Source organism: Dendrobium catenatum, unplaced genomic scaffold, assembly GCF_001605985.2.
Source record: "Dendrobium catenatum unplaced genomic scaffold, ASM160598v2 fragScaff_scaffold_84, whole genome shotgun sequence".
Lineage (NCBI taxonomy): Eukaryota > Viridiplantae > Streptophyta > Magnoliopsida > Asparagales > Orchidaceae > Dendrobium > Dendrobium catenatum.
In genome coordinates, this window is record NW_021318546.1 from 275,464 (window position 1) to 289,026 (window position 13,563).

The following is a 13,563-nucleotide window of genomic DNA, read 5'->3' on the forward strand; positions in this document are numbered from 1 at the left end:
TATATATATATATATATTAAATTTAATAACTACTTTTGTATTCGTCTTAGAGGTTTCCATTCCCTTTATCCATTTGGAGATATAGTTAAGTGCTATTAGAATATATTAATTTTCATAAGATTGCAGAAAAAGTCTCTTGATGTTTAAACCCCAAGCATAAAAAATTTCAATCTCAATCACATAATTCAAGGGTATTTCATTTTGTTTAGTTACGCTACCTACCCTCTGAAACCGATCACATCTCTTAACATATTCATTTAATCCTTAAATAGTATAGGCTAATAAAATTCATATTTAAGGATCTTATAAGCAGCTTTAAACCCTCCAAAATGGTCTCTATACTTAGGAGTCATGACATTTCCTAAAAATTAGTTCAATCTCATTTTCAGGGACACCATAATAATTTGATTCTTGCACTTCCTAATTAAATAAGGCTCATCCCAAAAATAAAAATTGATATCATGCAGGAATTTATGCTTTTGGGTAAAAGTTATGTTAATAGCAATAACACCACTAACCATATAGTTTATAATATCTGCATATGAAGGCGCACCATATGAATGCAAGACAAACAAATGCTCATCTTAAAAGAATTCATTGATGTCACACTCGTTACATGCTGGTTCTTCTAGCTCTAACCTAGAAAAATGATCAGCAATCTGGTTTTCAATTCCCTTCCTATCTATGATTTCTTCATCAAATTCTTGCTTCAGAAGAAATCAGTTACGCCTTGGAGTCAAATTCAACAATCAGCAACAAAAGATTCACAGAAAAATAGCAAAAAATAATAAATTTAGGAGAAACAATTGGCTGATTTTGATTAATTACTCAACAAGAAACAAAGGATACAAGGGATCTATAATTAGAGAGGTAGATTATCTCTCCCAATCAACCTAGATGCCGCTAGGAAGCCCTCACAAAAAACTACAGCAAAAAAAACTCAATCAAAACCTAAACTTAATACAAAATAACAACGTTTTAAAATGCGAAATCGGGAATCGAGGCGTTTTGGCTAAGCGAGGCGAGGCGTAAGCCTCGAGGCGTAAGCCTCGAGGCGGATCGAGACGTAAGCCTCAAAAATTATAAAAATAAAGCAATTTAAAATTATGAATAATGACAAAAATGTCAAAAAATAACAAAATATTACCGAGCATATACTTGCTCGGTACCGAGTGGTGCTGGCTCAGTACCGAGTATGTACCTAGCAGTACCGAGCATGTACTGAGCAGTACCGAGCTTGTACTGAGCGGTACCGAGCTTGTACCTGCTTGGTACCAAGCATGTACTGAGCAGACGAATGAAAGAAAGCCGAATCAGGAGTTATTCAAGCTTTCGTTACTGCACCTCAAAGTCAAGGCCACAACTCTGCTCACCTGCTCTTCCGACCTAATCGAGGCCTGAACGTTTCCTGCACTCACAACTTTGGCTTCGTTTCATGCTTTCGAAATCATTATTGCTTTTGGATTCGTTTCCTGCATCGTCTCCTTCTGACTTCGTCTCCTGCACTCATGGCTTCATCTCTTTCCCTCACGGCTTCGCCTCTAGTTCGCCTTTCAATTCTCACAGGAAGCCCTAATCCTATTCGCGAATACACAAACACGAATCGGCTGCGTCGTATTTACATATATATCGAAGAAAAAATTTCGAGACGGTGCCTCATACTGCCTCGAGGCGTTACGCTCTAATGCGTACGCCTTGTGCGAAAAAATCGTAGGCTTCGCTGGATGGTTCGAGGCGTAAGCCCTGATACGCATGACTTCCGCCTCGACTTGAGCCGCGAATAATTCTCTTGTCGTAATTAATTCTCTCACTATTTTGAATTCAAATTCTCTTCATTAATTCTTTCCTTAATCCTCCTCCTAGCATATGGAATAATTAGTTTACTGGGCCCCATAAGGGGTGTCGAAATCCCCGTTGATCCGCCCTCTGTAGCTAGTCCCGCCCCTCACTGCTGGGTTGGATACAAGACCCATCCTGCTGGACCGGTCAAAACAATACTCCCAGGACCGGTTGTAACAATACTCCCCTCCCAAAATGCACCTTATCCTCAAGGTGGAAGGTTGGAAACTGTCTTCTGATTGTCTCGTATGACTCCTAAGTGGCATTATACTCTGTCAAGTCCTACTTGATTAGCATCTCTTGTGTCCCTATCTCCCCCTTTGTATACCTACTATTTTCAGGGTTTCTAACATAACCTCCATGGCCTCTGTCAGCGCTAGGGGTAGTGATGATGGTGTATATTTTCCTATCACCTTCCTCATCTGCAATACATGAAAGACTTTGTGTAAGGCTGAGGATGCTGGTAGCCTTATTTGATTGGTTACTGCTTTAATGCGCTCCAAAATCTCATAAGGCCCAAAATATCATGGGGATAGTTTCTCATTGCTTCTCTTGGTTAATGTTTTCTATTTGTAGGGCTCAGTTTTAAGTAAATCATATCTCCTGGTTTAAAATTTACCTCTTTCTTGTGCTCATTCGCCTTCATTTTCAAGATATGTTGGGCTCTCAACAAATGCCTCTTAAGCTCTGCGAGTACCCTGTCCCTCTCCTCTAAGTATTACTCTACACTGGATTCTAGTGTAATGCTTCCCCATATAGAATGAATCAAGTGAGGTTAGTCTCTTGCATAGAGGGTCTTGAAGTGAGTGGTCTTTGCAGCTGAGTGGTACGAGGTGTTGTATAAATATTTTGCCCACTCAATCCACCTAGCCCAACTCTTTGGTGTGTCTGTTACAAAGAATCTCAAGTAGATCTCTACACTATGGTTGACCAATTATGTCTGACCATCTGTCTTAGAGTGGTAGGCTATACTTCGCTTCAATACGATCCCCTGTAAATGAAATAGCTCCTTGTAGAAGTGGTTAAGGAACACCTTGTCCCTGTTTGACAATGGCTTTTGGGAACACGTACAAGCGTACCACTTCTTGAATGAAAACAATTTCCATTGTGACTACAGTGTAAGGGTGCTGCAAAGGGATGAAATATGTATGCTTGCTCAGACTGTCTTCTACTATCAAGATCACCAAAATCACACACCCTCTCCCTTTTATAAAATTCATTATTACTTCCTCCCACACCCTCTCCGGTAGGGCTAAGTGTTATAGTTACCCTACCGACATCATGGCTAAGTACTTATTGTAATAGTCTGTATTTTGACCCAATCAAATAATGTTTTTCTGAAGTCATTATAATTCAAAATCACAAACCATCTTCGTCGTAGCATATATATTATAATACTTTAATTACATGAAGTTTTTCATAATTTTTGGGCACTGGTGTAAATAATGTCTTAAAGAATTGACACATATCGATACAAGTGGTGATTTTGGGATCGTTAGGTGTCTATTTTGCAAATATATTTCACCAGAATTTTCTAAATAAAATGAGGTATTTAATAGATATTATTTTATAATTTTTGAAGCCTAAAAGAATTTATATGAATTTTATACTGAAAATTAATTAAATTATATAATTATATTAATATTTTATTATAAAAAACTATTTCCATTCAACTAAAATCCCTTAAAGCCATTGGTTTTTTCTATTTGGCTTAACATAAAAGGAAATCCAAGAAATAAGAGAGAAAAAGAGGGATGAAAGAGAAGTTTGGGTTTGGAGGCCGTGAAGTAATTGTCATCAGTCAGCCCTGCTGGGAGATTTACTTATTTCGTTGTAGGGAATCTATATCATATTTCTGATTTCAATAATTATATTTTCGAGATTTTTCCTTTAAAATTTATATTTCCGTTATAAAAAAACAAGAATAATTTTATATTGAAAAAATTTTACCTCGTAACTTTTTGTATATTATAGTGATTGAGATTATGAACATTTTAAATATTTGAGATTTTTCATTAGGTGATTTTGAAAATGTATTGATTTTTTCCTATTAAGAAATTTATTTTGACATCTAAAAAGAGTGCTTTAAATCATTTAAAGCTTCATAATGTTATTTTACTCGATCTCTAGTCATTTAATTAAATTTAAAAAATGTCAATTTTGTTCAGTAGAGTTTTTTATTGCCTATTGTTAGGATATTTTAACATTTTCTAAATTAAGTCTAATTATGCTTTATTTACTACAATATATTAAATATAAGTGTGCATATGTGGTTGAGCAATAATTGGTTACTATATTATTATTATAATATTATGATAATAATATGTGTATATGAAAAACAAGTAAAGACTGGTTATTCGCTAACGTTGGCTGGAGTGATTGACCTATATAGGATAGTGGGCCGACGGATTCCCTTTAAATATTGTGGTTTGGTGTTATCCTTGATTGATTCATGTGATATTGATTGAGAGTTATAGGGAGTTATTATTGTGCCAATGGGCAAATGGTGATGAATATGTTCACTGAGCCAACAGGTTTCTGATACTGTTATTGATGCTAAAAAAATATCGATATCTAGGATATTTACTTGTTTAATATTATTATTGGAATGCATGTAATTGGATCACTGCCATTATACGACTTTACTGTTATTACCATCGATAATGTTGATGTTACTACTATTTTATTATTATTTATATGTTGATCACATGATATATATTAAGCATATGCATAGGACATTCACACTAAGTTGACACTGATATGCTATATTTGAGCATGTGATACATGGATACAGTTATTTTTATATGATTTTATTGTGTTGGCATGATTTCGATAGTCTTTACCAATGTTTTTATTTGATGTTTTATACAATTTTTCCACTGATTGTAGTATTGATAGGATGATTTTTTAGTGATTTGACACATATACTAGTTTAATAATTTCTCTATTATATTGCCCTATGATTATGTGCATGTTATTGTTAAAATTTTATTGTTGACATGCATATTGGTTCTCTACCATACATTGAGGTCAGTTGTAAGATTTGATTTCTTGCTAGATTGTTTAGCTCTTTATATGCAGTTAAATAATTTCAGGACAGGAAAATAAAGCAAGAGTGTGAGATTGATCAGGATCTTTCAGGTTTATATTCATTTTCTTGTTATTTTAGCTATTCTTTTATGTTAAGGACAGAGTAGTTGTGCTACGATTGTATAAATCATGAGTAGTGTATATGATTTTGGTAAATGAATACATTTGTATACATTTATGTTTTGATTGATAGTTTTTTTCTATTATTATTTATATTGATAAAAAAATTAGGTAATTTTGGTTGTGTAAATTAAAAGAAAAAAATAATTCTTCCAAATTATGTTTTTGGCCTATCACTCTTATTTTTTGGTACACATCACATTTGACTGCCCAGTTCTCTATGTTGCGAATCATTCCTATCCAATATAACTCTGTTGATAGTCGACTATGTCTTCTGAACTCTGGAGTATCCTCCTATCGCACTTCCATGGAACTTGTAGTATTGAGAATATCCCCGAGGTATGGGGTAATCTAATCCTCCCATTGTACAATAATTATCTTTCTTTCAGAACATATCATGGGTGGCTGTTTGGATCCTTTAGCAGCTCCTCCTTGATCTTCCTCAATTTTTCATTATGCTCATTCTCATATCTTAATGCCTCCCAATCTACCATCAATGATACTTAACAAGACCGCCAACTGAGGTCCCTTGACTCTCATGGACAATGCATTTGCTGGCTTGTTTTGTAGTCCTGACCTGTATTGAATCTTAAAATCATATCCAAGTAATTTGGATAGCCATCTCTGGTGCTCCTTATTAACCATCCGTTGTTCCAACAAAAACTTCAATCTCCTCTGATATGTCCTAACAAACCATTAAAAAAGCAGTCGAGGCGTCCGCATTGAGTCATGCCTCAAGTCGAGGCGGAAGTCATGCGTATCGGGGCTTACGCCTCGAACCATCCAGCGAAGTTTATGATTTTTTCGCACGAGGCGTACGCATCATAGCATAACGCCTCGAGGCAGTACGAGGCACCGCCTTGAAATTGTTTCTTTGGTATATATGTAAATATGACGTAGCCGATTCATGTTCGCGTATTCGCGTATAGGATTAAGGCTTCCTATGAGAATTGAAAGGCAAATTGGAGGGGAAGCCGTGAGGGAAAGAGACGAAGCCGTGAGGGAAGGAGACGAAGCCGTGAGTGTAGGAGATGAAGTTAGAAGGAGACGACGCAGGAAACAAAGCCGAAAGCAATAACGATTTCGAAAGCAAGAAACAAAGCCGAAGTTGTGAGTGCAGGAAACGTTCAGACCTTGGTTAGGTCGGAAGAGCAGGTGAGCGGTGTTGTGGGCCTTGACTTTGACGTGTAGTAACGAAAGCTTGAATAACTTCTGATTTGTCTTTCTTTCTTTCGTCTGCTCAGTACATGCTCGATACCGAGAAGGTACATGCTCGGTACCGCTCCGTTCATGCTCGGTACCGAGCAAGTATATGCTCGGTACTGAGCGGTACATGCTCGGTACCACTAGGTACACGCTCGGTACCGAGCCAGTACCGCTCGGTACTGAGCAGTATATGCTTGATACCGAGCGGTACAAGTTTGGTACTGCTCAGTATTGAGCATATACAACAAACAGAATTTCAAAATTATTCTTATAATAAAATTTTGTTCTGAGGGTGCTGCCCCCGGAAGACCTATTGTATTGAGCATATACTACAGATCGAACCCCGTTAGGGGGCAGCGCCCCCTTGGACCTCCGGCAGACTGGTATATTGTTGTATTCATGTTGTCTTATTATAGGTAGTATAAATAATTATTAAAATCTGTCATATTTGATGTTGATTATTTATTTTTATAAATTATTAGCATGACTAGTGGCACAAGAAGGAAAGATCCTGCATGGAAATATAGAACTCAAGTTGAAGTGTCAGGCGAAGGTACAAAGAAGGGATATGTTTATATGAAATGTAATTTCTTTGAGAAACACATAAATGGTGGTGTCAAGAGGTTGAAGGATCATCTAGCCTGCACTAATGTCAATGTGGGACCATGTGCAAAAGTACCTGATGAGGTGAAAAAGGAATGTACAGATTATTTAAATAAATTTGCCACCACAAAGGAGGTCACACAAAAAAATATGGAAGAGATGATAGGAAACTCTTCTTACTATGGATCACAGCATGAAGGTTCCAGTAGTAGAAGCCATCTAGTTTCTTCTAACCGAGGCACTCGGGGTCCTATGGATAGATTTATGATAAATATTGATGACGAGGATAACATAAATACTCAGGATCTTCAGTTTCCTACCGCTACAAAAGAACTCAGGAACAGAGTTTGTTTGGATATCATCAGATTCATCTATGAAAATGGGATTCCATTTTATGTTGTTAGGAGTCTGTCATGAATCAATATGTTATGATCCGTTGGAAGCTATGGAAGAGGACTACAACTTCCAAGCATGTATGAGCTGAGGACTTGGATGCTGAATGAGGAGGTTAAGACAACTTCAAAATGGTGGATGATATTAAGAAGACTTGGATTGAGACAAGAGTGACAATAATGTCAGATGATTCGTCAGATATTCAACATAGAAGTATCATTAATTTTTTGGTCAACAATCTATATGGAACAGTTTTTCTTAAATCAGTAGATGCTTCAAGCTTTGTAAAGGATGTGCAATTATTGTTTGAAATATTGGATGAAGTTGTGGAGGAAGTGGGAGATGCCTTAGTAGTACAGGTTGTTACTGATAATGCAAGTGCATACAAAGCTGCATGGAGAATGTTAATGGAGAAGAGGTCTTACCTTTACTGGACTCCTTATGCTGCACATTGTATTGACTTGATGCTTGAGAGGTTGGGACAATTGCCTCAACATAAATCAGCCATATTGAAGGCCAAATACGTTAGTTAGTTCATATACAATCATTCTTGGGTACTCTGCTTTATGAGAAAATTTACTGACAAGGAAATTATTAGATCTGCTGTTACAAGATTTGCTACTTTATATTTAACATTGCAGAGATTCAAATAGTTAAGACAACCTTTGAAAGCAATATTTGTTTCTGAAGAGTGGGATAAAAAGTTTATGGGCCAAAAAACAAGAAGGAAAACAAGTTAGAAAGATTGTTATGAAAGACGATTCATTTTGGCGCAGTAGAAATTATGCTTTAAAGACAACATAACCATTAGTAAAGGTGCTTAGAATGGTTGATGGTGAGAGGGCCCCAGCTATGAGATTTATTTATAAAGCAATGAATAGGGCTGAAGAAGACATTGCAAAAGAATTGAGAGGTTAAGAAAGTGCCTACAAAGAAATATGGGATATTATAGATGAAAAGTGGGATCGATAATTACACAAACACTTACATGCTGCTGCGTACTATTTAAACCCCCAATTTCATTATGATAAGGATTTTCATGTTGCCAAAGAGATGAAAACTGGTTTGTATGTATGTATGGACAGACTCATTTTTGAAGAAGACTACCTCAAAGTGAATGATCAACTTGAGGATTTTCATTTGAAGAATGAAATGTTTGGATTTAGAGCAGCACAAGCATGCTACAAAACACGATCTCCTGATATATTTATAGTTTGTGTATTTATAATTTTAATGTTAATATTTATGTTTAAGACTTATACTGTAACCAATATTCATAAAATATTATGTTTGTTTCCATGTAGAACGTTGGTAGGCTCAGTTTGGAGATGATGTTCTTGAATTGAAAGCTTTTGCAGTTAAAGTTCTTAGCCTAACGTGTTCGGCTTCTGCATGCGAGCGTAATTGGAGTATCTTCAATCAAATTCATACAAAGAGAAGAAATCGATTGGCGGCAGATCGAATGAACAAATTAGTTTATGTTATGTTTAACAAAAAACTGATAGAAAGACATCTCAAATTGCAGAATTAAGAAAATATTGAGAATGAAATTGACCCTTTGCTTGTTGATGAGTTACAATTTGATGATGAATGGGTTACTCCTAAGAATGCTAATGTTTCTGAAGTTGAAGCAGAAAGAGAAACTCATGTCAATGAAGAAGACAATAAAGCAACTACCCAAATATATAAAAGAAAGAAACAAAATGAGATTGGAGCTTCAAAAAAATTTAAAGATATTCTTAAATATAATGAATTATTTTGTATGTTACTATTGTTTCATTTTAGAGCTAATGAAATATTAACGGGTATAGGAGATAAAGGAAAACATATTATAGATGAAGAAGAGTTTGAGGATGACTTTGACATTAATTTTGAAGATTCTTCTGAAGACAATTAAAGTGATGATGGGCCTGCTTTGGGTCTTGATCCTAAGGGGATGTTTTATTTTTAAGTGAATTTATTTTAAATCTTGTATTCCAGTAATATTATCTTAAAAGAAATCTTCAGATTTTAATTTATTTTAATCATTTTGAGGCTTACGCCTCGATCCACCTCGAGGCTTACGCCTCGCCTCGCTTAGAAAAAACGCATCGATTCCCGATTTTGCCTTTTAAAACCTTGGTCCTAACTATGAAATGTTTACCCAGCATATAAAGCCGCCATTTCTAGATAGCCAAGATGTTCGTGATTAGCTCCCGCTCATACATATACTTGAGCTTTAACCTTATTGTGAGCACCTAGCTGAATTATACAATAGGCCTCTGACCTTGCTTGAGTATTGCTCATAGTCTATAGCCTGATGCATCTCTCTACCACAGATGTTCTCCTAAAATCTGTAAGTGCCAGCATAGGCACATTGGTCATTATTGTCTTTAACTCCTAAAAGGCTCGAGTCGCCTTCTCCCTCCACTTGAATCTTTCTTTTTTCAATTCCTCCGTTAAAGTTCTTGCTATGGTACCATATCCCTTCACAAACTTCCGATAGTAACTGGTGAGTGGCTTCACATTATTATCATTATGAGGAATCAACATAGCTTCCAAGGTTACAACAAAAATATGATAGTAACTCTGCATTTACTTTTCTTTTAATTGCTTGGGTTGCCATAATAAATTCTTCTCATTAATTCACATGCCTTTTCACAAATCGCTTTCTAAATGTTCAATTGAATCAACGAGCTAAATGTATACTCGCACATATATTTTTTTGGTGTCTCATAGGTATTTAACAGGTTCCAATATAAAGACCCGGTAAGGACATGGACCCGATAGGCCTAGCAGCACAGACTCGTCCAAGAATGGTTTTCCTCAACCATTGTTACATGACAACTAAAGGATCCGACCCAACTTGGCAAAGGCAATTTGAGAAAGATTTCCTCGAAGGGGAATTCCATTGTTCACACAGGGCTCAAACATGGTGAACTTGCCCCTTCAGTGGAGATTTCCTCTCAAAGCGACTTGTCATTGTCTTAGTTGGTGAGCTATCAATGGAATTCGCCAAATTGATCACATAGAAGGATTACGCCAAGGAAGACGCAAAAAATGTTTCCTCTTGATTAGCAAGGCATGAAATTTGCTACCTTCGTAATTTACGAGGACTCACCCTTCATATCAAAATAGCCCAAGAACTTCATCCAAGAGATTGCTGGTGCGGTCAGATGATTCACCCACATTAGTCATTCCAGCTCGACCCATTTGGAGACTCGCTTTCATTTATTCGCTGACAAATGCTTGGCACAAAGGAACTTGCCCTGAGGCTGGAAAGTTGAATTAAAGAAGAGCAATTAGGCCAAAGCAAGTATTTGATTGAGACATGTCCAAAGCAATCCGTACTAGATCTTATTTATTATAGTACTTTTTATTTTATTTTTTGTGTAGCCATCCCTGTAGCTATTAGGTTCTTATAAATGAAGGGTGAAGTGATATATTTTGAATATTTTTGGCACATTATTGAAGCCCTATTAACTTAATGAAATATTCTACTTCCAAAAATCTTCTTTCTTCAATACTCAACATAAGTTCTCGGGTTAGGCGCTTGAGTATATGCTTACTAGTAAGGCTGAGTATATTTGAAGGATCAATTTGGATCCAACATATTTGGTTTCTTATTGATGATTTTTTTTTTACAAAAAATTGATTTCATTTGTTATTTTAATATATTAAAATGAAATTATTTCTAAGAGTTTTAAGAGAATTTATAAAAGCTAACTGCATCCAATGAATGAGGGATTTAGCAATTTTCAACGTTTTCTCTAACATAGGTTTTCCCTTCTAGCAATCAAATGAGTTCTAAGATTGCTCAGTGATTTCGAATTGGGTTTCTCCTACAAGCAGTGTTATTGTATGCATGCTGTCTACAGGTTCTTATTTAAGTATTCATGTCAAAAATTAACTTTATGTTTTATGTCTCAAGTCAATAGAATAACGTCTGCCAGTATTACTTAAATGAATTAAAATTTGAATGAAACGTGAGAATTCATAAAAGGTTCGTTTGGGTTTAATATAAATGCCTATAAAATTAAAAATAATCAGAGAAAAATAAGATTTTTGAAAGTTATTATAGGTATTATAGATTCTCTAAGAAAAGTTAGATGATAATTTTCTTATAACTATCAATCTAATGGATTTGATTGTAAAAAAAAAAATATATATATATATAGTTGAAGTTTGGGAAAATAACAATAATTTTAGACCAGTATAATTATGGCATTTGTCTGTAAATTAATGTTTCTGAAAAAAATATTCCAAACGAAACCCTTTAAGTTAATCCTAAATATAATTAGGATACTGCTCTGAAGATGGTAACTGGTCTGTTTGCATGGGAGGACTGAGTTCTGGCTGTGAAACCTTCCAATTCTCACATTATATTCCAAGTTTTCTTTTGGAGAAGAGAAATATCATGAAATGACAAATTGTTGCATGAAGAAATAATATTAATGTAATGCTAATGTTGATCCTTGCGTGTTTCAGCTGTTGCCTTAGCTCTGTGCAAATGTGATCCAGTTCTTAATGATGGTAATAATACTTGTGGTTTATCAAAGAATGCCGTGGTAGAAGGGGAAAGCAAAAGGTTAATAGAGAAGTTTGTGAAGCAGCATGAAGATGAAGAAGACTATTCCAGTGACTGAAGACTTAATTTTATCATTTTCCAAGGTTTTTGCTTTTTTTTTTTCCTTTCTGTTTCTCGTTGGATGGCGTGTTATGAACCTTGGATTATGTTTCTCATTAGCTTGTGTATTATTATGTGGCATAAATATATTGTATCTGTGAGAAAGACTCTTCAAGTTTTAACTTTTCCTTTTTTTTTATTATAACGGAGAAGTCGCCCTTTGGAATTTTTTTGTTAGACTTTTGTTATAAAAATGATTGAGAAGTAAAAATAAAAAAACAAGAAATATGACTTTCTATGCTATTTAGTATAGGAAATTAGTCAAATTTTTTTATTTTATATTTTTTTAAAGATTTTTTTTTTTGGAATGAAGTTATTCGTGAGTGCTCTCATTTTATAGAACAATTATTACAGCCTCCGACCGGATGCAGAGGAACATCCAGTCGTAGGCAAAATCCCGCCTATACTGAGGTGTGTTTGCCTACGACTGGATGTTCCTCTGCATCCTTACACCGGACCAAATAAAAGTTGCATTTTATAAGCTCTTTATTTGAACATAATATTTCTTTTCAAAGCGGTGGGCAACTTAGTTGTGGTGGTGGAGGGTTGTGTTAAATTTTTTTACATTCACCACTTATTTAGAAATTTTTACACAAAACAACTTAGTAATTTTTAACATAACAAAATTCACACTTTAAACAATGCATTTTTCAACTTAACAAAAATAATCACAATTTAACCTGCTATTTATTATCAAGTAATTCAAATGTGTATTAATGCCGTATGTCATTTTGTTAGCTCATGATCTTTCAAACTCAGGGTATTTTTAATATAATCAATAATATAATAATATTTTATCTTTGTTAATATCCCTTCCTAATACAAGATTCAACGTTGTGTGCCAAGTTTGTTAGCATCATAACCACTTGAATTAGAGCATGAATGACTTTAAATTAGTTGAACTAACTAATTTTGATTGAATTTCCCTTGTTCTTACAGAAATGTGATGCCTCTATGTGGAGAAATTATTTCGTGCAGAGTTCGGACGTAGCTCTGCATCCAAAAACCAATTAAATCCTAACACGGTGATATTCAATTGGATTTTTGTCTTGTCAGGACCATGCCAGACTCACATTTTTTTACTTTTTTGCAAGAGAGATTTTGGGTTGATGCACCATTTTAAGAAAAATTCCACCAAAGTTTTCAAATCCAAATATTTAGGACATTTGATACCTGCTAAGAAAGAAAATATTTAGGAGCAACGTTGCATTATCCACAAAGATGGAATGCTCATAGAACACAAAGGTTGAAAAGATGTATGCAAACATTAAAAAAATCGGAAGTTAATTTGGCTGGAACTGTTGCAAGTTTCAACTTATCAGTAAATTTCTACCTCATCCCAAATTGTTTTAAGGGTTTCCAACGTTTTATTATTTTTCATAGTTCTAAAATAAAGCTGCGTAGAAAAAGCACATCAATGTTGTGCATACAAGTGCATATAAAAAGCAAAAGAGCACTAAACATTTACTACTGTGCTTTCACTGTGTAATTTGCTACCATATTTGTTACTGTGTTTTAATTGTGCTTTTGTTGGGCTTTCACTGAGCTTTAACTATGCTTTTCTTGACCTTTCACTGTGCTTTTTTTAAATGCACTTTCACTACAGTTGAACTGAGCTTTTTGCTGCACTTTCAATGCGCTTTAAT

General features: G+C 35.0%; 1 protein-coding gene across 3 annotated transcripts in view; it reads left to right on the plus strand.

Moving 5' to 3' along the window:
- Window positions 1-12,083, plus strand: part of LOC110095606 (phosducin-like protein 3) — a 38,751-nt gene extending 26,668 nt beyond the window's left edge. Inside the window, exon 4 of one of the 3 annotated variants that reach the window (XM_028696695.1) lies at window positions 9,970-10,722. In XM_028696695.1, the coding sequence (XP_028552528.1) occupies window positions 9,970-9,977 (8 nt within the window). In that variant the 3' untranslated portion in view covers window positions 9,978-10,722. Of the gene's footprint in view, window positions 1-9,969; window positions 10,723-11,718 lie in introns of those variants that run through there. The other 2 variants (XM_028696694.1, XM_020821221.2) reach the window with 2 other exon arrangements.
- Window positions 12,084-13,563: the final 1,480 nt, after the last annotated feature.